At 50.5% G+C, this 22,185-nt stretch overlaps 5 protein-coding genes across 5 annotated transcripts; 1 reads left to right on the forward strand and 4 right to left on the reverse strand.

The window, feature by feature from the left end:
* Positions 1–270: 270 nt before the first annotated feature.
* BKA67DRAFT_44457 (carbamoyl-phosphate synthase L chain, ATP binding domain-containing protein) lies at positions 271–4,200 on the reverse strand. Its single transcript, XM_046096883.1, has 6 exons — positions 3,961–4,200; positions 3,846–3,907; positions 2,033–3,758; positions 1,954–1,976; positions 1,626–1,896; positions 271–1,555 (listed from the first exon to the last, which is right to left on the reverse strand). The coding sequence occupies exons 1-6, from the start codon at positions 4,109–4,111 to the stop codon at positions 426–428; spliced, it is 3,363 nt and encodes a 1,120-aa protein (XP_045964354.1). The 5' UTR covers positions 4,112–4,200; the 3' UTR covers positions 271–425.
* A 4,168-nt stretch (positions 4,201–8,368) lies between these two features.
* BKA67DRAFT_547323 (uncharacterized protein) lies at positions 8,369–9,689 on the reverse strand. The gene is made up of 3 exons (XM_046101445.1): positions 9,390–9,689; positions 8,973–9,045; positions 8,369–8,893 (listed from the first exon to the last, which is right to left on the reverse strand). Exons 1-3 carry the CDS (start codon positions 9,460–9,462, stop codon positions 8,632–8,634), a joined length of 408 nt encoding a protein of 135 aa, XP_045964355.1. The 5' UTR covers positions 9,463–9,689; the 3' UTR covers positions 8,369–8,631.
* A 551-nt stretch (positions 9,690–10,240) lies between these two features.
* BKA67DRAFT_653425 (uncharacterized protein) lies at positions 10,241–15,529 on the reverse strand (the record flags this gene model as incomplete). Its single annotated transcript, XM_046106365.1, has 4 exons — positions 10,241–10,600; positions 10,655–14,890; positions 14,992–15,363; positions 15,440–15,529. 4 exons carry the CDS (start codon positions 15,527–15,529, stop codon positions 10,241–10,243), a joined length of 5,058 nt encoding a protein of 1,685 aa, XP_045964356.1.
* Positions 15,530–17,117: 1,588 nt separating this feature from the next.
* BKA67DRAFT_44669 (uncharacterized protein) lies at positions 17,118–18,209 on the forward strand. The gene is made up of 2 exons (XM_046096884.1): positions 17,118–17,631; positions 17,689–18,209. Exons 1-2 carry the CDS (start codon positions 17,243–17,245, stop codon positions 18,116–18,118), a joined length of 819 nt encoding a protein of 272 aa, XP_045964357.1. The 5' UTR covers positions 17,118–17,242; the 3' UTR covers positions 18,119–18,209.
* A 2,591-nt stretch (positions 18,210–20,800) lies between these two features.
* Positions 20,801–21,645, reverse strand: BKA67DRAFT_686661 (uncharacterized protein). The gene has a single exon (XM_046109028.1). It carries the CDS (start codon positions 21,536–21,538, stop codon positions 21,065–21,067), a length of 474 nt encoding a protein of 157 aa, XP_045964358.1. The 5' UTR covers positions 21,539–21,645; the 3' UTR covers positions 20,801–21,064.
* Positions 21,646–22,185: the final 540 nt, after the last annotated feature.

Raw genomic sequence — 22,185 nt, forward strand, 5'->3', positions numbered from 1 at the left:
GTTTAACGTCATGCTCTCACACAGCCTGTACAGAGGCGTCACTAATAGTCGTAAGTAATAAAGTCAACTTGTCAAGCCAACGGCAGACAAACATACTCTCCCAAAATGTCCATTAGGTAATCAAGCATGTTATAGTAAATAATATACTACTGTGTTTACCTCGCCAGAATGCCAGTCTCATCTTGTCCGATCTTTCTTTGACGTACTTGTCCCTCCGCACTACCTCAAAGACTTAGAAGCCCCAGCCGTGATTATCATGACAATAACATGCGGTATCACTATTTCCAGGAAAACGCCAAAAACCAGACAGTCTAAAAGGGTCGGTCGGAATAAGAACAAATGTAATCATATCTTCATAGTACTGCAATGTCCTTCTTAATTAACTCAAGCCTCAACGCTTTTCCCAGCTTCACTGACTATGCTCTCTAGGCCTTGGCAATCCTGCAAACCAAATCATTACCATCAACCGAGTCACCCTCCTTGACCTGCAAGTCGCTGACTTTACCATTGTGCGGTGCGGAAATAACCATTTCCATCTTCATGGCACTGAGTACAGCAAGTGGGTCGCCCTTCTTGACGTCGGAACCAGCCTTGACTCTGAGCTCAACAAGAACACCAGCCATTGGAGCACCAACCTGGCTGCTATCGCTGGCATCGGCCTTCGGCCTCGACACGTTCTCGACGGAAGCCTTCTTGTCATCAACAGTAACCTGTCGTACTTCCCCGTTCATCTCGTAGAACACCTCACGCTGACCAGTGTTCTCCGACAGAGGACCGATGGCGAGCATCTTAAGGATGAGGACCTTGCCCTTCTCAAGCTCAACGTGGAACTCTTCGCCGATCTCAGGCCTAGACAGGAAGTACTTCGTGGGCAGGACGGACAAGTCACCGTACTTCTGAGTGAACTTCTTGAAGTCGTCGAAGACCTTGGGGTACATGAGGTATGAAGCCAAATCACACTCCGTGACCTGTCCCCACTTCTGGGCAAGCTCGGTGCGAGACTTCTTGAAGTCGACAGGGTCGAGGTAGAGGCCAGGACGCTTGTCGAACCTGCGTCGGTCACGGAGGGCCCTGGATCTCAGGGGTTCCGGGAACCCGCCGTAGGGCTGACCCATCATGCCCTCGAGGAATTCGTACACCGATCCAGGGAAATCAAGCTCTGCGGCGCGGTCGATGACATCTTCTGGAGATAGCTTGTTGGAGACCATGAACTGAGCGAGGTCACCGACGACCTTGGAGGTAGGAGTAACCTTGACAATGTCACCGAGAAGGTCGTTGGCATGTTCGTAGGCCTTCTTTGTCTCAGCCCATTGAGAGCCCAAACCGAGCTGCTGGGCCTGGAACATCATGTTGGTGAGTTGACCACCGGGAATCTCGTGCTCATAGACCTCAGGATCAGGACCTGCCAGGTGTGCCTCGAAGGGTGAGTACAACAGACGAAGTTGAGCCCAGTATGAGTCAAGAGCTCTGACATGAGCGGGGTTCAAGCCGGGATCGTGTTCGCTACCCTCCAGAGAGGCAATGATGGCGTTGATGCTGGGCTGCGAAGTCATGCCTGATTCACGAACAAGAGTCAGTAAAAGTTGCCATGGTACTAATAAAAACAAGAGGCATCAGCGACATACCAGACAAGCTGTCAGTGGCAGCATCCACGACATCGGCACCTGCCTGAGCACAGGCGATCATGGAAGCAACACCGGTTCCAGCACTGTCGTGAGTGTGGACGTGAATAGGCAGGTCAGGGTATCGCTCGCGGATCGCACCGATCAGGATGGTTGCGGCACGAGGCTTGAGGACACCGGCCATATCCTTGATACCAAGAACATCAATATCAAGAGCGACCAATTTCTCAACTAGTGACAAGTAGTACTGAAGATTATACTTCTTCTTGGGATTCTGATTAAGGGGTTAGCTATTGCGGGAACTGCTGTATGGTATGGATGCGCAACTTACCAACATATCACCAGAAATACAAACTTCGAATATAGTTAGCAAATGTCTCTTGAGAATAGTGTAGGAAGTGAGTTCAAACCTGTTCCTTCGCAGACTCCCCCTGCTTTCTGTGTCGCTTTAATACCGACCTCAAGCTGGTCAATATCGTTCAGGGCATCAAAGACACGGAAGATATCAACACCATTCTCCTTGGCCTGCTTGACAAAGTGGTAGATGGCGTTGTCGGGTAGCGAAGCGTAAGCAACACCGTTGGCACCACGCAGCAACATTTGGAAGGGAATGTTGGGCACGAGCTTCTTCATCTTGCGAAGACGGTCCCAGGGGTCCTCGTACAAGAAGCGCATGGCCACATCGAATGTAGCACCTCCCCAGCACTCCAAAGAGTACAAGTTAGAGAGAGCATGGCTAGTCTCCTTGGCGATGCCCAAAAGGTCAACAGTTCGTACTCTCGTAGCAAGAAGAGACTGGTGCGCATCACGCCAAGTGGTATCCATCAACAAGCAGCCCTTGTTCTCGCGGACAGCCTTAGCAAAGCCCTTGGGGCCCTTTTCGAGGATAACCTGTCTCCATCCGTGAGTGGCGGGCTGGGAAACATCGAGCTTTGAACCATCTGCATTGAGGAGCTCGGGTAGGATGAAATCGCCCTTGAACTTGGGCTCGCCAACTTGTCCCTTGATGCTGGAGCCATTGACGGCCACGTCTCCGAGGTAGGCAAGAAGCTTCTGAGCACGATTCTGACTGCCCATGAGATCGAAGAGCTGAGGGGTATCATCGATGAAAGTAGTCCAGCAGTTGCCGTCGATAAAGGTAGGATGTGTAAGTAATGAAGCCAGGAAGGGAATGTTTGTCTTCACACCACGGATACGAAACTCGACAAGAGCTCTGAGCATCTTCCTGCGCGCGATTTCGTATGTGGAGCCTAAGCATGTGCACTTGACCAGCATGGAATCGTAGTAAGGCGTAATGACCGCACCAGCGAAACCATTGCCACCGTCAAGACGGACACCGTTACCACCAGCAGATCTGTACACCTCAATTTTACCTGTATCGGGCTGGAAGCCCTTTGCGGGATCTTCAGTGGTGATACGGCACTGAATAGCGAAGCCCCGGGTAGAGATTCTGTCCTGCGTCAAACCGAGCTGCGCCAAGGTAGCACCAGCAGCGATCTGAATTTGAGCGGCAACGATATCGATGCCGGTAATCTCCTCAGTGATTGTGTGCTCGACCTGGATACGGGGGTTGATCTCAATGAAGTAGTAGCGGTTCTGCTGGTCCACCAAGAACTCAGCGGTACCAGCGTTTCTGTAGTTGACCGACTTGGCAAGCTTTACAGCATCGGCCAAGATGGCATCTCTGGTAGCGATGGGAAGATCCTTTGCAGGTGCAATTTCTACGACCTTCTGGTGTCGGCGTTGTACCGAGCAGTCACGCTCGAACAGATGGACAATGTTGCCATGGTTATCACCAAGCAATTGAACCTCAATGTGCTTAGGCTTGTCCAAGAATCTCTCAACGAAGACTGTGCCGTTGCCGAAAGCGCTCTTGGCCTCGGAGGTGGCTCTCTCGAAGGACTCTTTCAGTTCAGATTGGTTGCGAACCACTCTCATACCACGACCACCGCCACCGTAGGCAGCCTTGATGATGATAGGGAAGCCATATTCGTCGGTAAACGACTTCACCTCTTCGAACGTAGCAACAGCGTCTTCGGTTCCGGGGACGACAGGGACGTCGGCCGCGATAGCAAGCTTACGAGCAGAGACCTTGTCGCCGAGCGCGTCGATAACATCAGGTGAAGGTCCGACGAACTATACGCGCACATGGGTCAGTGCCATTGGCTCAAAGTCGCTAGGTTGTATCGATTGTATACGAGTGGGGATCAAATCAGCACTTACAATGAGTCCGTTCTTCTCGACATTGCGAGCAAACACTGCGTTCTCCGACAGGAAACCATAACCTGCACCATGAGTTAACTTCGTGACTGGTTTCAACGCAGTGTAATAAGCTTACCCGGGTGAATCATCTGAGCACCATGCTCCAGAGCAATCTTGATGATCTCGTCACCAGCCAAATAAGCACCAACTGGTGTATACTGGCCACGCTTTCCGATGACATATGCCTCGTCGGCCTCTGTAGGAAAACCGATTGTCAGCACAAGCATTCAATTTGTGACGTGTTTTCCGGATTTCCCATCTCGTCGAGCCAGCCCCCGAATGACCCCGCCAGAGGTCTGTAGGAAGTAGGGACAACGTACTTTGCCTGTGCATGCTCAACCGATCTTCATAACTGAATACGGCAATGGTGTGCAGACTCAGTTCGTGAGCCGTTCTGAAGATACGAATGGGGATCTCGCCACGGTTGGCTACCAGCAGCTTCTGCAAGTGCATGATGGTGCTGTTGGCTCGGACATGGTGGATGGTCTTGGCCTCCTTAGGAGCCTGGCCTTCCTCGAAGACATCTTCGGTGTCGTCGCCAGCCGCCTCCTTGGCCGCCTTGAGATCCTTGAGATCTGGGATTTCGGCCATTTTGATTTTATTTCTTTTGGTCTTGATGCGTATGCGTACAGCCGAGGGGTTGTTGGCGCTCGCTCAATAAGGAGCTAGGACTGATTAAGGTGGGGTGAAGCTCGATAAGGAGTTTCGAGGTCAGTGAAACTCTAGGTTCTGGAAGAAACCGAAGAGCTCAAAACACTCATATAGTGGTAATCAGGGGATCGGATATTGGAGAGTTCGACTCAACGACTTCACCAGGCCGACCAGCGTAATATTTCGGCTTTTTGTTGGGTGGTTGGCACAGCCAAATCAGCGCGCGCGCACAATAAGAAAGAGCTAGTTGGAGAGCTCCGTTGTCTCACTGACGTAACAGCCACTAGAACCCAAGGGCTGAAGAAGCTCCGTAGCTCCGTCCTGTCGCTTACCGTGGGACAGGTAGGTAGGGATTAGGGACGTGGGGTTGGAGTTTGATAAGTCGAGTGGACGGGACGCTGTAAGTTGTGCTTTTAAACGCAACCAACAACAAACCCTCTTGTTGTAGTGAGTCCCGGAAAACCTCTGGACCGCAACAGATAGACAACGGCAATAGATATGCGCCCGGTCTAGGAGTTCAGCAAGACTATTACGCAAGACAATGGAGTGATAAGGACAAGTGAACAGGACCGGTGCGAACGAGGAGGGGGATCGAAGGGGTCTTATGGTTTGACACTTGAGAGGCTAGCCCCGAGGAGGAGGAGGAGTACCAAGAGAAAGGTAGGTTTACCCTCCTAGGCGCGCAAGGACCCTTCCAGGTTATTTAGTCCGTCCAGAGCAATACTTAGAGACCTGGCGGCAATGGGGCTCACTACCTTGATGCAGCGCAAAGCAACGCCGAGCATCTTGTGTGGACGGCCTTTTTAGTTTGAGGGGATTTTCCTATCAAGTCTTGTATTGTAGTCGACGGATCCCTGCTTGATAGAGATGGCATACCCCCCCGTTCGTACATACCAAGCGGTTGGCACATATGGGTCAAAAGTCTTGGAGACCGAACTCTAAACATCTGAGCCCTCAAAAGCCAAAATATTTGTTACAGCCGATGCTCAAACAACATCCTAGCTGAGAGGTACGCCGCAGTCTGAAGCAAATCGTGTCATATCATGGACATGAAGACAGTCGAACCATCATCTGGACTCGATCGGTCTTGATCCGCTTTATCACGGCACATGCCAATAGCATTCGGAGACTGGAGCCGAGAAACTGTGTCACAGCTGCGATCGCGGGGAGCATTTTCATTTGCACTTGCGCGTGGGGAGGTTTGGCGGGGTCATGGAATTGTTCACCCAGCACTACGGTTGACATTATAGTATTACGAGGTAGTCGTACCTACACACTCTTGGGTTTTCCACCTCCCCGGAGCATAATTTCCTGCGGTTTTATTTTTTCCAAAAAAATTTTGTCAGGTCTCACAGCTTTGTTTCCATGTAATTCAGGATGCACAGACTCATGTTGATGCCAGATCCCAGTGTCTAAACCGGTCACGCTGACGTAAACCTTGAGTAGATCCAAGTATTACCGGGGCACGGTACTAGAAAGAGTGCCGCAGTGATCCAGATGGCATAGTTGTAGCACAGCACACGTAGCTGCAAGGGCCGATCAGGTGGCCAACCAACGTCGCGGATTAGTGCGGCTTCAACTTGCCCTCCAATAAGATTTGACACAATTACGATCCAATTCATCCAAGAAACACTGAACAACCCGACGCTTTCTCGTCGTCGACAAGACAATCGGGTATTCAAGGTCTTCGTGGCCTCGATAACCTAGGTAAACCAGAGACCCTGACATGTTGTTCGGGGATTCGATAGGCACATTTACTCCCGAAAGGCGACGAAGCTCTCGTTGTGTTTTCTACCGATAAGCGAAAGACGAGCGTCGCAGTCACTGGCTCTGGTCGAACACGTACGAGGCTGAGCCGAGGATATCTCCCAAACCCAAGCAATTCACGGACACGATTCCGATTGCTGGTAGCCACTGTAGCGACGGTAGGATAAGCGGGGACCTCTTTGCTCCGGGCACTTTAGACTACGGTATGGTATGATTTACCTCTTCTTTCCTCTTGCTCAATTAGGACGCTTAGTTGATGAACATTCCCGTACGTCCGTGAAATAAATGTTTTCGTAGCACCGCATCTCTCGGCTTGCTTGGCCATGTGACACGACGGGCACGGCGTCTCTCACCATCCAGACCGGACCCATATTGCCTTCCATGTGCTGCTCACCTCAGCTGAGCTAGCGACTGCGATCGGTTAGCCAGTGTAATTCTATCTCCTATGCACATGCATGGTGATATAAATCACTCAAACATCCATATTTGGGGGGAGTCGAGACCGCCTAGCTCTAGTTTCTGTGTTACAGAGACTCCAGGATGGGACGCGCATGTCTTTGCCGCCAAGCGAGCTGCTCGAGCATTCAGAGTCCTTGGCTCATACTGCAGTGATCTCCACGGGGCGATCCGCGGTGTCTTGGCTCGTCTGCGATGTTTCCTTTTTCACCGCCCACCGAGACCGATGGACGCTTTTCGACCACAGAAATCACCTCTGCGTTCAGTCTTGGGATCCTGGCTATGTAGTCAACTATACTCATCATGGGCGCTGGTAACAGTCGCATATGTCATTCTGGTTGATTTCTTGGCCGACTTCGGCTGAAGCGATGAGGCTGAAGCGAGACCCTTGCTTGAGACATTTTTTTTTTACTTTTCTTTCTTGCAGTGATCCACCCTGGAGAAACTCATCTGCGATGACATAGGCCGCAGATCTATTGCTTGGCGGCCATGAGTCAAACGCCAAGCTGATCTTGTTGTTCCCTTTGCTTTTTGCAGAAGGAAACGGCCTATGCAGCCTTATCATAGTCCGTCCGTCAACCGAGCAGGAGCTTGGGGCACCAATGCCGAGAAAGGGGAGCGTTTTGAGCGTGGGGGCAACTAGGAAAAAACGCCGAGATGATTGATGATCGCTGCGGAATCTGCGGAATATTGCTGACGAACCATACAACCCCCGTGATCATGTGAGGAGTTGAAAATGTTTTTCGTGTCAAACGAAGCCTCTGCTCGCCGACCAGATGATTCACACTCAACGTTTGAGAAGGTGTCCAGGGTGTTTTTAAGTATGCTATAGCATGCGCTAGGGTGGGGACGAAATGCAATTCATCGGCGTAGTTCCCCCGCCCCTTTGGTACAACTGTAGGATTGGACTATTGGCTCCTTCTCTTTATACACCTGTCGGATACTTGGTGTATATGCTTGTGCAAACTGAATGAGGGACTGTGGTGTGCAGACAAGTGTTGGGAGTAGGCCTAAATGCAGATACTCCAAGACTCATCATTGTGGGCCAGCACATTCAATAGCGCAGCATTATACTCATTCCAGCTGCTTATAATATTTCCCTATCTTGAATGGTCATGAAAACAACTTGCCTGCGGGGTACACCACGAGGTTACATCCATTGTAAACTGCACTTCAGTATGTCAGTTCGGTAAAATCAACACACATATACATTTGGGGTTACAGATTTGCAGATAAGGATCCATACCGACTCGGTCTGAAAAATCCTTCAGACGGGTTTTCTAAGCAGATTGCATCAACGCATTGGGTGATTCATGGTCCGTAAGATCGGTGTCGTGTCCGGCAGGGGGTATGACCACATGCATGCTGCAATACCAAGCCGCTCAAACGGGAGGAGCAGCAAATAAGAGTGACTGGCAGACATATCCATCATTTAGCAGCTGGACGAGCGGAAGCATGGCAACGCCGGAGGGCAGTCGCAGCCCAACAGGAGTGATATTTGAAGATTGTATGAAGAGATTATACTACACGATTGTCTGCAAGTGATAATCACAGCATTACCAACAAAGACTTGATCGCCAGCGGGTATCGTCCGCCAAACTTTCAAACACTAGACCAGTAAACGGCACCAAGCCATGATATAATATATAGACTCTACTAGACAGAAAACTCGAGCCTATGTATGCAGTAGAAATACAGAGCTACCTCCTCCACTTGTCCGTGGCTGCACTCTATCGTCGACCACTCGTGATCAATTATCGATCTCGAGGCCCCTTCGGCGTTATGTACGTAGACCTATTCAACATATCTTGGCTGCCGGCCCTGGTATCTTCCCATTCACCCCTTATATGACCCCGTCGCCAACTCTCAGCTCTTATTTCGTGACAGCAGCCTTGACCTTTTCACCCGCCTCGACGACCTTGTCCTTTACGGCATCTAGGTTACCCTGGGCAGCCGCAGCTTCCTTGCCGCCCCAGTAATGCCAGTTGACGTATCGGTAGCCCTGCGTGAGCTGCGAACCCTCGTTGATGAAGTGGCAGGCAAACAGAAGGTAGTTTGCAGGCGAGACAGCCATAGAGTATCGCATGAAGGTTGCCGAGTAGATGGCGAGAGCACCGGTCATCTGGCCAGAGATCCTGTGTTGGAGGAGCATATGTTAGAAAAGGCACCGCTCGTCCAAAATAAGCAATGCTTTCTGCTCGAAATCAGACGTACAGGTCGGGCGACTTTTGCGCATCGGCGATGGCGGCCAAGGGAATACCGAAGTTGGAAGCCGGACCCCAGAAGTCTGGTATAATCTGATTAGCCATAGGTTCATGCCTCCAGGTCACTCGAGAGTCAAGTCATGTGCCTGGGAGCTACACGGTTGGATTCGAAAGACATAAGCGACGCGGCAGAAACGGCAAGCGCCAGCTGAACATGATCGCGGCCGCAGAATCCGCGTGCTCCTGAGCTTGGCGACCATGTAGAACAGATAGCCCTCCACCGTACATATGACATGGTCGCATTGCTCATCAGATCATGGCGCTGCATGAGTACAGCTTCTTATCCATTGTCTTGAGCACCAACCGGACTTAGCGGGACAGGTCCGCATTCGGGGGGACACTTTGGGTCAGGGCTCTGTTCACGTACGTGTTGAGCAGAAGTAGCTCAAGGTCGGGTTAGACCTAATCTTGGCATTGACTGCTTTGAAAAAGGCGGCCATCTTGACTGATCAATCGGTTGCGTTAGAAGGCGGGAGGGTGAGAGAATGGTGAACGGGCTGTGGTCAGTCGCGGGCTGGAGATAGTCGCAGGAATTGGAAATCAAATGGCGATTATCAAAACGTTGGCTCCGATTTGGAGAGCCTTCGAGGGACCTGGCGGGAAAAATTTAAGGTGGACCTCCGAGCTTATTAGCATCGTCCGTCCCCTTGCTTCTGCTAATGTACAGCATTGAGCAACCTTGCTTTGCTTTGATACAAATCACGTGCCTGGCATCATCTTCAACAAATGACATGTCTCGGAACTCGAATTGAAAGTCGCTCAAGAGCTTTTGTTTCTGGACATGGCTGCTTCTCAAAACAAATAATAAAATATTGACTATCATACATTTCCTGACGCATGTCTTGATGGACTCCAAATAGACAGAAATGCTCATTTTCCTGCCCTAGAATTTTAGTATGAAGAGCAAGAATTACCAACTATCCGTCCATCCTGTCTTTCCACACTTGTCTTTTACTAGAGGTGACATATGCATAAGGGTATTCAGGTTTAACTCCGTGGTTTCCTTCCTCAGTCAGCACTTCATCGGCACCGCTGCGAGTGCTGGCTGCCTTGGGACAACTGATGCTTCTCTTGCTCAAATGCCTGGCGCCCGTCCTGATCTACGCCACACCCGTGACTCGATGCGAGATAGGGCCCGTGGGGCGTATCTACAACCGAGACAACCCGAGGGAAGTAGGCAACAGTGGGCATCAGGACAACAGCCGGCCTAGGTGCTGACTAGAAGCCGAAGCCGGTAGGCTGCGGTGCAAAACCGTTGGTCTGACCGAAAGGAGCCGGCGAGGCCCTTCCGGCAGCACCGGCTGGTCCGGCTGTAATCATGAGGCGGTTGCCACCCAAGATTGGCGTCTGCTCCTCGTCCTTCTCCTGCGACTTCTCCTTGGCCTTGCGCTCTTCGTTGTCAGCCTTCAGGAGGGCAAGTTCCTTGGTGGTCTGCGAGAGCATATTGATCATGTACGGCATGGTGAAGTCGTGCAGTCCATGGCGCCAAGACAGTTCCAGAATGATATCTGGTCGAATGAGATCGTAGCATGCATACAGCATACCGACATAACATTCCTTACTGCCAATGTCGACGAACTATAATCTAGTAAGCATACATAACACAATATTAGACAGAAGGGTGTGACTTACGTAGCGTAGCAGCTCCTCGACAACCTCCGACTTGCCGGAAATGGCCGAGGTCTCAATAGCGTCCTTGTACAGCTTGTCTTGCTTCGATAGGGCAATGGACTTCTCCCATCTCTTCGTCTTGCGGTAGATGTTAGCTGCAATTTGTCGGAAGAAAACGAGGTCATGCTTCTCGAGGCGGCTGGCGAGGTCTGTAGCGTCGTAGTTGTCGTAGTTCTCTACCGAGTCACGAAGAGTCTTGTAGTCTTCCTCTTCAATGAGAAGGTCGTTGATGGCGTCGTTGACCGTGCGCTTGTTCTGGTGCTGCACATTCAACAAAAATGGCTTGATCAGAGGCAGGTTGTCAGATTTCTGGAACATCTTCACGACTCTGTTGACATCGATACGAGCAGTCAAGGCTTGCAAGAGATCTGTCAACAGCGAAGGGTGCTGCTCCAGGTAGAAGTTGATAGCTCGGTAGTAAATCTCCAGGTTGGCAACCTTGACAACGATGTCCTTGAACTGTTGGTGCTCCCAAGAGTTCTCGGCGCGCTCCATCACAGCCAGAGCAGCGTTGTCAAATTCGTCGTAGTGGTAGTAGCAGAACACAAGCTCAGGCCAGAGGTTAGCCTCTTCGCAAGCCTTAATGAGCTTGGGCAGGTTCATCCTGCTCCAGAAGAGCTTGATGTGCTCCATGAGCCTCTCGGGGTGATACTTCGACAGAGCAATACCGAGCTCTGTGAACATTCCCATGTGTGCACGCTCTAGGCCGAGTCCAGACTCGAGAAGTTCAATGAGCTCATCAAAGTAGCCCTCAGACTCGTACTGCTTAACGAGGGCTTGCAGTTGCTCGGCATCAACGATAAGATTGAGACCGCAGATCTTCGCAAGACGGAACTCCTTCTTGCTCACGCAAGCACCGTGTACTTCGCGCCATACCCGGATGTTGTTGGCTTTGCGGGCCGACTCCACAGCAGCTTGGTAGTCATCCAAATGTACGAGTGTAGTGGCAAGCTTGGCCCAGTTGGAGATGCTAGAGTAGAAGATCTTGGCAGCTTGGTAGTGGCCCTCGTTGGCAGCCTTGTCACCAGACTCCTCAATGTTAGCGACATTGGTGCCACGCAAGAAGTCCTCGAGCTCGCCAAGCTGGTCGGTTCGGGCGAAGCAGAAGGCAAGAGCTGTGTCGATGGGTGGCTCGCGAAGAGTCTTGCGAGCCATGCGCAGGAACTTGATGAGGTCTTCGTCCTTGCCCGCCTGGGTACCGACCTCAATGACTTCCTCGTAGTTGCGAGGATCAGCAGCCTTGATGTACGACTCGATCGCATCCGTAACGCGAAGCCCATCCAGCTGTGCCTTCGCAACCTTGCTCCAGACTTCCGGCGAATCGACTTCGTCAGCGAAAGCGCTAGCACGGTCGATACTGACGACATGCTCAACCAAAACGGCGACGGCAGCAGTCTGGTTACCTGCCTTCTTGAAGATGTCAAATGCCTCCTCGTGAAGACCAACATTGATACACAGTTGAGCACACTCGTCGGGGTCATAAGCGTCTAATCGCTGAATATAATCGGCCACCTTGCTCTTGTCGGCACGTGCTGCAGTGAGGATAAGCAGGTTTTGCAGACTGGCGTTGTCGTTGAAAGGCGAAGGCTCGAGGACAATCTTCTCTAGAAGCTCGATGAGCTCACCGGGCAAATCTGCTGCCAGGAAAGCAGCAACTGCCTCAGACACCTTGGCAGGGTCGCTGCACTCGGGCACTGCTGTAGCAACAACTTGATCAATAACGGACCGGCGATGAATATTGTTCTCACTCAGGACGAACGTCCAGAGCTCACGGTCCGAGCGCTCTAAAAGGTAACGGGCTTGGGCACGGTACATTGAGTTCTCATTGGTAATGTTGATCAGCTCCAGATCGTTCTGTCCCTTTTGGTAGGCAATGAATGCCAAGTTAGGGTCACGCTTTTCGCAGTACTTGCCCACGCTGAGGGTGTCGTATTGATCGTTCTCCTTGAGGAACTTTTCAGGATTATTGTTCGAGTCGATGTAAATCTTGGCCAAGGCATTGTATACTGCCTGCTGCTGGTTGCCCGCTGCCAAGGTAGCTTCGAGGAAGGGGAGCAACAGCTTGAGGCGGTTTCTTGTTTCGACCTCATGTACGAGAGCATCGATAGGGATGGACGCAGGGTTGACAGATGCGAGCAGGCTCTTGATTTGAGATTCATCACAGTCAACGTCCAACAGACCACCAACAACCTGAGGAGTTCTGCCAGGGTTAATACCCTGAACATACTTCTCAATCGACTCAAATTGTTGTTGTTGGTACAAGAAGAGGATCAGATCATGGACCATATCGAATCGATCGCAGACAGTGATCAAAGGCAATTGTTCAGAGAGACGGGCCTCCTTAAGGAAGTTCTTGACCTTCTCAGGATTGTAATGTTGGCTATCGCGGCAGATTCTTTGCACCTCGTTGAACTGGCCCATCTTGGTGGCAGCCTCGATGTACTTGAAATGCACATCAGGATCCTCAGACATGTTGACAACGCTGCCAAGGTAGTAGAAGAGACCCTCAAAGGTCTTGTACTTCTCGAACAAGTCGATCAGGTGAACGGGGCCAAGAAGATCGGAGTACTTGGTGGCAATTTGGACAACGGACTGGAGATTTTGTCGGATGTTGCTCTTCATCATGGCGTCCAAGTTCTCAAGGGACTGCTCAACGGAAAGTTGACCAAAGTAGTTGACCAACCATTCCTGGTTGAAGTTTGGAGTGCCGGCGATGCCGCAAATTACACGCTTGATTGCGGCAGGGTCCTCGTAGAGCTCTAATGCCTTTTGGTACAGACCGGCTTGCTCGCACAACGTCGCGATTCGGGACTTGTCGAAATGTGTGAACATTTGGTTACCCAAGATAGCGTCGGCAACCTGGGGCGCATTCATGAGGTTCATCTCCAGAAGTCGGGTTTGGAGCTCGGCATGCTCTGGCTTGTTATCCTTCAGTGCGTCCAGTAAAAAGGCTGTGGCTTGCTGAATCATGCCTTGGGACTGGAAGACATCGACAACGCGAGCGATATCAACCAATGCTCCACCCTCACTGTTGGCTAAAGCACTGGCGAACTCGGCTCCCTTTTCTGGGTTCTGGCTCACAATGTGTCGCAAGAGACTGATCCAATCTGGCTGGTATCCAGTCTGCTGGACGTAAGGGAGGATCTTGTCAAATTGGCCAGTCTCAGCAAAACCTGCGACGACCTTGTGAGGCACGTTGGCCTTGAGATAGACGGCCAATGCAAGATTGGTATCGTGTCCTCGGATTTGGTCACCAAGCTTTTCGGAGTAGTCGAGCTTGCCTTCCTTCAACCACTTTTCCAGGAGGTGCTTTCGACCCTGCGCGAGGACAGGAACCGCAAGCTCAAGAGTCTCGGTCTCGTTGAGAGGGGTCGTCTTATCGAGCAACATGCCAAAGTATTGGAGAATGTATGACATCTTGCCAGGCTCCTGGGGCAGACTCTTGAATCTGTTGATGGTTTCGTTGGTTCGTAGGAAGCCCCTGGGGGAGTTGGCGGCGACCTTGGCGGCGCCGGTATAGTCGCCGCTTTGCATCAGCTGCTCGAACTGTCTTCCGTAGAGCTGGTCAGCTCCAGGGAGACCAGCTCTCGAAGCCATCTTGATTGCCATCTCAGTGTTGGCAGGGTTCTGCAAAAGGTAGTTGATCATGTTGTTCTCATCCACCGACACAAATAGCACTTGTCCCTTTCTGTTGATACCGAGCAGACCGGTCGACTCAACATCTGCGGCAGTAGCGAAGATGGTCTCGCTAGAGATACGGTTCATGAAGATGGTGGAGCCAGTCTCTAGATCGTAAAGATGAATGAAGCCGTACTTGGTGACCATGTAGATGAGACCATATTTCTGCGAAACTTGCATGGCGACGGGAAAGTCGTTGGTAGCCTCGGGCGGGAAGTAGATGTCCACGGCCTTCTTCTGGAAGACGGGATTCGTTTCTGGATGGTCGATCTCGACGATGTGTAGCTTGGCTCCAGTAGCGGTTCGGACAGCAAATGCAAAGACCTTTGTGTCGGCAGGGGCGCCTTCCAGTCTGAGTGTACCGAATGTGGCAGCATGACCCTCAATGGCCTGGCTGATGCCGCGATCTTTCGAGTATAGCTGCAGACTGCCAACAACGCGGCCTTGTTGCTGGGAGATGCCCACGATCGCCATCCATTTACCATCACTATTAATTCGGTAGTTGATGATTTGGCAGCCCTAGCGCTAGTCAGCCCAAATCCCTTGCACAACGGCAGCGAACGAAGCCGGCACACACAGGGGGGGTCCCTAGTAGGGGCCAGTGTTGGAACCCAACTCACATTCATGTTTTGGTTACGCTTGAAGACTTCCACAGGTGCGGCCTGAGTGGTATCGAAGATGTCCCAGTGGTAGACGGCGGTGTCAGTCACGAGGCCTAGTTCTTTATCACTGATCCACTTCCAGAAGACGACGTCCTCGTTCATTGTCGCGGACTTGAGCTTTTGCTTGGCTTCAAGATCGAAGATCTGCAACGTTCTGGACTGTGCCCGCAGAGCAATGATCTGCCTCGTCCAGTGCATGATGGCACTGTCGGCTTTGATGGGGCGCCGGGTGACATTGTTGCCGTTCTTGAGATCGACAATGATGACCTCTGGTTGCGCAGCCTCGTTCTTCTTTTCTCGTATGCAGATGAAGGAGTCGGACTCTAATGTCTGTTGCGGGAAGCATTGGTCAGTTCGAAGCTCGAGTTGCGGAGGATGCTAGAGTGAGATAAATAGTGCGACATACGCATGAGTTGAAGCCAATGGCGGAGCTGTCGACGCCAACGTTGCTGAGCATCAACAGCTCCTGGAACTTGATGGGGAGCTGTCCGGCCATGGCTTAGGTGCACATGGGCTGGTGTTCCCTGACTAGAGGCTGGACGAAGTGGCTACGGGATGGAAAGTTGTTGTTGGCGAAAAGGCACCACGAGCGATGGGATGGGGATCAGAGAGGTTGATTCGGTCGCAAGGGGTGAGTCGGTCGTGAAAGATTCGTCAATCGTCCTGGGAAGGTGTGTACACAGGGAATAAATGAGCGGGCAGGTTATTAAAGGCCTCGGGTTAGCAGAAAGAAACCGCCAGGAAGTGATTATGTAGCTTGAGCTTGTCTAGGTCGTCAAGAGGCAGAGGAAGACGGGTGAGAGGAAACGCCGTTGCTCGTGAATCCCAATGACGAAATCAATGAGACAAACTAACAGCTGCGACTCGTAGTGTACAAAGCCTGGTGGATTGGCACGTAGGGGAGGGTGAGGAAATGAGGTTGATGTGTCTGATGGAAACGGGAAATAAGGTGTTTTCTTTGGAGGACGGGTACGGATAGCAACTGCATTACCTGTTCGCAAAGGAGAGCCTAGTCCAGAGCCAGGAGCCAGGAGCCTGCTGCTGCGGCTGCTGCCCAGCTGCTGGTGACGCACGGACCCGGCCAGCTGTATAATGGGGAAGCTCCTGAAAACCTGTGGTGGCCTGAGGCTGCAACCCAACTCTACATATGTAGGTCCAGACTAGCCCAAGTCTATGTATTCTGTGATCATGATCAAGAGGTGTGTATTTTGTAAGCTTCACCATTCTTTCGCTTTCAATGTTCATGGCAGACTGGCTTGATGCTGCTTGGCTGGCTCAGTTGATGGTGATATTTGACCATTCCAGCATCTAGGGAAGCAGTCCAGAGAACCGCCATGACGTTTATTCCTCAGCATGTCTATTACCTTGGCACGACCACAGTTATCAACACCTGTGTGGCTATGAGGGACGCCGGATACGGTGAAGCAGCCTGGTCGGAGCTATGCCGACTACAAATATCCAATAGAAAATGGTGGCATGTACATATGTAGGCTTCAACTTCGAGTACTGAGCCGCTTAGACACGCAGCGCAAACACGTAACAAAGTAATTCGCTTCATTCAGATGCGTTAAGCGCCGTGTACGGATCAGGATGAGTTCAAAGCAAACAGCACGGTCAGACGCAGCCATGGCCAAGGCCGACACATTGGAAAGCCCGGGTTGCGTGAGCGCCTCGGAGGTCATCAAGATGGGAATACACAAATTGTCTTGTGTAGAAATGGGATGTACGTTCAATCATTGCGATCCTCCCCATCGAGGAAAAGGGAAGCACCGCACCCAAGATTGTTCGTTGGGATCTTCTCTCCATTCTGTTCGAAAACTTCAGTGGTCTTGGGCCACTGTAGAGCTACCTCGCACCAAATATCATGTCTCGAGAATGTTGTTTTTTTGCGTTGTTCATATTTTTAATATGAAGAAGAAGAAAAAATTCCAAACTCTGCGCGGCTCAACGAAGTTTTAGTAGTTGCAAGACCGGCAGCTGCCTCAGGTGCGCTAGCGATCGACTCCGCAGTGCCGGACCGGCAGACTGCCCAGTGGAAACTGGATCCAGGGTCCATCCACCTCATTAGCGTCACCCGAGGGGATACGATGCATGACATGGACATGACATGACATGACTGTTGACCTGCAATTAAACAACCCTCCCTACCCGTTGAGATATCAGTCAGCTTCTTAGCAGCACCATCATACGTACATTTGGCACCGCGATCATGGCGCAGCCCGGCGTGCATGCTGCTCAGACTCTTCCAAAGTTTCTGCTGCCTCGCCTGAGCTGGCAAGCACCCGTCAGCTCCTCCTCGCAGCAAGTTCTTAGGACTGTGGTAGCGCGACCGGCTCAAGATCGGACACCATGGCAGCCAACTCAGACCTCGGGCATACACACGGAACGTCGACTGCCAGGCCATACTCGTAGGACCAGCAGGAACTCTGCTATCCTCCGGAACCCGGAACTCAGACGCTCATTCCATGCCACCGCCCCGCGAGCCCGAGACCACCACTTCGACACTTTGAAGTTCGTCCAGCGTTTACAAGATGAGGGGTTCACAGAGGACCAGTCTGTGGCCACGATGAAGGTTTTGAACGATGTTATCGAAGAGAGGTCCGTTCAGGCCGCCTGATCCCCGAGAGCCCCCAGTTCGCTGAAAGTTCCATGTAGCATACAAAACTTGACCCGTACCATGGTTCTCCGCGAAGATGCTGCTAAAGCAACCTATACCCAAAAGGTCGACTTTGCTAAGCTGCGCTCCGAGCTGCTTTCAGCAGACAGCACCGAATCAAATACCACACGCGCAGCCCATGAGCGCTTGACAAATGATATCACCAAGCTGAACAGCAGATTACGAGACGAAATTGGACGGACGCAGGCGTCTGTTCGGTTGGACCTCAACCTCGAGAAAGGCCGTATCAGGGAGGAGGCAGTCAGCCAGGAGCTTAAGATCAAGGAGACTGAAACCAAGATCGAGCAGGAAGTTGCCGCACTCCGCGAGAAGCTAGAGCAGGTCAAGTTCCAAACTCTCCAGTGGCTCATGGGTGTCTGCACCGGTTTTGCCGCTCTGCTACTTGGTGCTTGGAGATTGCTTATGTGATTTGTTCTCACCGGCCACTGGAGCGTCCGGGGCACATATCCTATGATTCGTACTTTCGAGCCTATACTTCGGGAAAGGATTTACAACATCGTCGCGCAAAGGTTCACTGCTGAGCGCGCAGCTACAGACGCATCACCCGGCAAAGACCGACTACACAATATATCGAAGCCGTTCTAGCGCGATGATCGATCAGCATCCACCTTTCCCGGTTAAGGGGGTGCGAGAGGCCAACCAGGGGGCCATCCAATACCCATTTTCTAGAGTCAAACAGCTCAGGCTAAAGATAATTATTAACCAATATATCATGGTTCCCTTTTCTCCGTCAAGAAGAGCTCATACATGATGTCGCTCTTTCTCCCTCCGTACCGTAGTCTGACCTATGATGTGTAAGTCGGGTACTGGAAATTAATGGCCAATAATGAGGCATATAAGCCAATAGCTCTCAAGGCAACACAATGTGATGTTTTTAGTTGCCGTTTAAGTTCACTGGAGCACTCATTTAGTTACAAAGCGGCGTCCGAAATACCTCTGGCTCACAGCTCGATGTAAGGCCAGACAATAGATGCGGAAGACACGAATTTGTGATAAATGATGGCTCGAGCAGTACTGCTTTAATGCGATTTTATCCCTCGAAAAACTGCCTAACTACCTACTACACAGGCCAAAAGTGACGGGTGGAATGCTATCGTACTGTGCAGTATTAGCAGTTGTCCCGGGACGCATTAAAAGTTCCGAGCAGAAGTAGATGGGGCTATCGTGAGAGAAAATTCTCATATACGATTAATTCGTCTCCCAAACTGAAGTCCGGAGCAAGTTGGTTTCCTTCGCAAAGATTCTGGGAGTAGCTGCAGATTTAATGCAATACGCATCCCTGGTTACAGCTCACTTTCCAGACAGAAAGAGACCCGAGGCTGACAGTCGGCATGTCTTCAACAACGCACCAGCATCCCCGAAACAGAAGGCGTTTAATGTCGAGACGATGAAGACTGAGCCGGTCAAAACCTGGGAACCCCTCAGGTTCTACGAACCAGGAGAGGCTCGGCGACCTTTGAAATACAAGACTAAAAAGTTTGCACCGAATGGACGGTGGAGGAGGCGATCTCTGTGTTGAAAAGGAAAGGTCTTATAAGGTACAAAGCAGAGTTTGGATATAGTTGTTACAGGTTTCTAAACAAACAAGGACCTAATCTTAAAGCGCCAATAAATTCAGCCCTAGATGTGTTTTGTTTTTCACTACAAGAAATGATTAAATGAAATTTGATTACATGACCTAGTCCTTGTTACTAATAATTATACTTATGCTTACTTTCTACTATTACCTTATTCCTTTATAATGATATTATCGATAAATGGATCACGTCTTGCGTTGCACGCTATTATACGGCCTTGGATATAATCGCATTACGGATGGCATATTTTCCAATGACATTCTCTCAGGAAATCCCTTAATTGCACGTTTACTTGCCCGCCTATTACCCGTTATAACTCACCATATGTAAACACGCTCTCATGACTACTAAGTACGGTCGAGAGATAGCGAGAGAAGAAATCCGTTATCTATAGTTGTCGTCCCTATTCCTCTTAGTTTGCCCGAGATTTTAAGGCTAAAGCTCAGGAAATGTCTCTCTTGTCGTCAAAGGTTCCTAAGATAAAGGGATCCCTTTAATACGAGAAGAAGAAGCGGTAAGATAAAGGACTACCGCGAACTTGAACTTCATTAGACACAGTCGACCATATATCGCTAAGGGGTACGCTAGCGATAAATTCCATGATAAGAAAGAGCTCGTCTCCTTCTCGATACATTATATGTAAAAAGGGAGTAAAGAGTTCCATATTTTCTAAAAGCAAGAGCGCGGAACTCTCGGTTTCAAAAACGGCAAGACCGTATTTAACAACAAAACGGTCGCTGACGAGAAGGGTTTATCGCGTAGTCGAGCCAAAGATGCTAACCTAGGGAACTCTATAGTTGCCGCTTTAATTTCAGCCGAGGTCAGAAGGGGATCTAGTATCCCTTCCTCTTTACGGATCCATAGAAGCGTAGGAGGAAGAAACGACATGGTCGCTATCTCGTATGGCTGTCCGAGGGCGATGAAGGACTAGCGTCAAGTATCTTTCGCCTCACGCATTTATCAACGTACCACACCCAGCACTTGACACCACATGGTGCAGAATGCCACCAAAGCACCCAAAACACGATATAATACTCGAAATCATTTCTCAACGCGCAAGGCTGTTCATGTACGGATCACCATCCTTTTCGATACATCAGAGTGCGCGAAAGGTGAGCGATAAACTGATTTACAGAAAGGAGAGGTTGCTAGAAGTGTGCGAATTCTGTGTACATGGGACCGGAAATGCTTCCACTGCGAAGCTAACGAGGCTGCCAAGAGGAGATCGAAACGAACTGCCAGTTTCTAGAAATCTGCTTCCAAGCCGAGAAGCAGGGCAACGTTAGTAATACACACTCACGTGGGTGACCACTGGGCAATCCCCGGTGTTGTATGTTTTTGCATTCTTGTGTGATTCTGTTCTATGCTACTAGCAAATTTTGCCATGTTCGACGGAGTGATATTGATCATTATACTCAGATCTACACTCCGTATCGCCCATGCTCGAATCACTCCCCTCACTTTTGAAGATTCCTTAGCCGTAACGGTAAGGTCAAAGTAGTTTTCTGATTTTCTCGCTTTCATTGAACAAATATACCAGCTAGTCAAAACCACCACACTTGCTCACCAAGAGAGCTTCCGCCTTGTGCATGTTCGTACGACGCCGTTTTCCATTCTTCACGTTCGCCGTGGCTGCCCCTAATACCTCGTCTGCGATTTGTTCCTGTTGGGAACTCGATGCTCTCGCGCAATCGCGTGGTTGACGGCGATAAGTCTTCTCTCCCCAATATCCCGCCATCCTTACGGTAGAAGACCAAGCTGTCAGGCCAATTTGACCTTATAGTGTCTGTTTTCCGTGATTTGGAACATCAATTGCTTGGTGGGGCCACATCGCTCTTTCGAGGCCGTAGAGAGAGGTTTGTGAAGCCAAGGCGGCCTTGAGGATGTCCCAAAACTGCTTCGTTCGAGCTTGATCATGGCATGGGTCATGGGTCAGTAGTGCCTGCTTCCGCGAAGCAACAATAATGACAGCCAAGGACGATAAAACCAACCACGTAGGGTCCTCCCGATCCAAAGGTTTGGATTTGGCCACTTCGATAGCAAGGATCCAAGCAGCCGCGGTGGTTCCCGCTTCTTCAGTGAACTCCTCGACCTGGGAAAGCTGGTCAGCTCGCTGCTTAACCCTGCAATAGCCGTTCCAAGCTCTGCCATCAAGCCTGTGTTTGTTTTTTCGTGTTGCCGTGGCATCTAGGATATCAGACAAAGCGTCTTGAACCTCGGAGATTTTCACAATTTGGCGTGGAAGACTCATGATGGCTTCTGGAACTGTTGCTTCTCCCAACCCACGTATTGAACGATGGAAATGCGAAATCAAGCTGCAGACGTCCAGCACCACAAAAGATGACACCTTATGTATACACCAATCGAGATGAACCGCAGGCCGTGAACAATCCCGGCAGTCGTATTATGTTGGTGTCAGTCCTGCCATAACATGAAACTCCACCTCTAAGAAACAAAGAAACGAGCAACATTCGAGGTAATGTAAATCGGTCAGGTGCCAGGGCTAGAGACATGAAACAAAGAATTCAAAATCCGTATTCAGCCGCGTTGCTGAGTGCGGCTTGGAATCATGTTTCCAACGATCTGTTGATGCAAACAAAAGGCCCAGACAACCAGCACAAATGTCCAACAGTTTGTTCTCAACGCTAACCAACCCCCTCTACGTGGCTAATCTGTTTATACCCACGAACCAGACATCAGGCATTGGCTTTCAGAGAACGATAAGACGAGTATAAGATAACGATGAGAACATGGAAACTGTCTCATTTGAGGCATGGCAACAATACGTCATGGATAAAGAGGCACTGCTTGAAATTGTACCAATTCATGATTCTTTTTGATTCTTCTGGTAGCTATGAGGTACAAAAAAGAAGCTAGGCAATGCTGCTGCCGTGCGGT

The sequence above is a fragment of the Truncatella angustata genome (assembly GCF_020726525.1).
Source record: "Truncatella angustata strain MPI-SDFR-AT-0073 chromosome Unknown BKA67scaffold_1, whole genome shotgun sequence".
NCBI lineage: Eukaryota > Fungi > Ascomycota > Sordariomycetes > Amphisphaeriales > Sporocadaceae > Truncatella > Truncatella angustata.

Excerpts from the sequence above, each read along its gene's own strand:
- BKA67DRAFT_44457 (XM_046096883.1), bottom strand. The coding sequence starts at position 4,111 with ATGCTTGTGCTGACAATCGGTTTTCCTACAGAGGCCGACGAGGCATAT. Across the intron at positions 1,977-2,032 it reads GGGAGTCTGCGAAGGAACAG|TTTGTATTTCTGGTGATATG; the intron begins GTTTGAACTCAC and ends CTATATTCGAAG. Across the intron at positions 1,556-1,625 it reads TGCCACTGACAGCTTGTCTG|GCATGACTTCGCAGCCCAGC; the intron begins GTATGTCGCTGA and ends TTCGTGAATCAG.
- BKA67DRAFT_547323 (XM_046101445.1), bottom strand. The coding sequence starts at position 9,462 with ATGGCCGCCTTTTTCAAAGCAGTCAATGCCAAGATTAGGTCTAACCCG. Across the intron at positions 9,046-9,389 it reads GAGCTACTTCTGCTCAACAC|ACTTCTGGGGTCCGGCTTCC; the intron begins GTACGTGAACAG and ends AGATTATACCAG. Across the intron at positions 8,894-8,972 it reads GCGCAAAAGTCGCCCGACCT|GATCTCTGGCCAGATGACCG; the intron begins GTACGTCTGATT and ends CCTCCAACACAG.
- BKA67DRAFT_686661 (XM_046109028.1), bottom strand. The coding sequence starts at position 21,538 with ATGAGTCTTCCACGCCAAATTGTGAAAATCTCCGAGGTTCAAGACGCT.
- BKA67DRAFT_44669 (XM_046096884.1), top strand. The coding sequence starts at position 17,243 with ATGGCGCAGCCCGGCGTGCATGCTGCTCAGACTCTTCCAAAGTTTCTG. Across the intron at positions 17,632-17,688 it reads AACGATGTTATCGAAGAGAG|CATACAAAACTTGACCCGTA; the intron begins GTCCGTTCAGGC and ends AGTTCCATGTAG.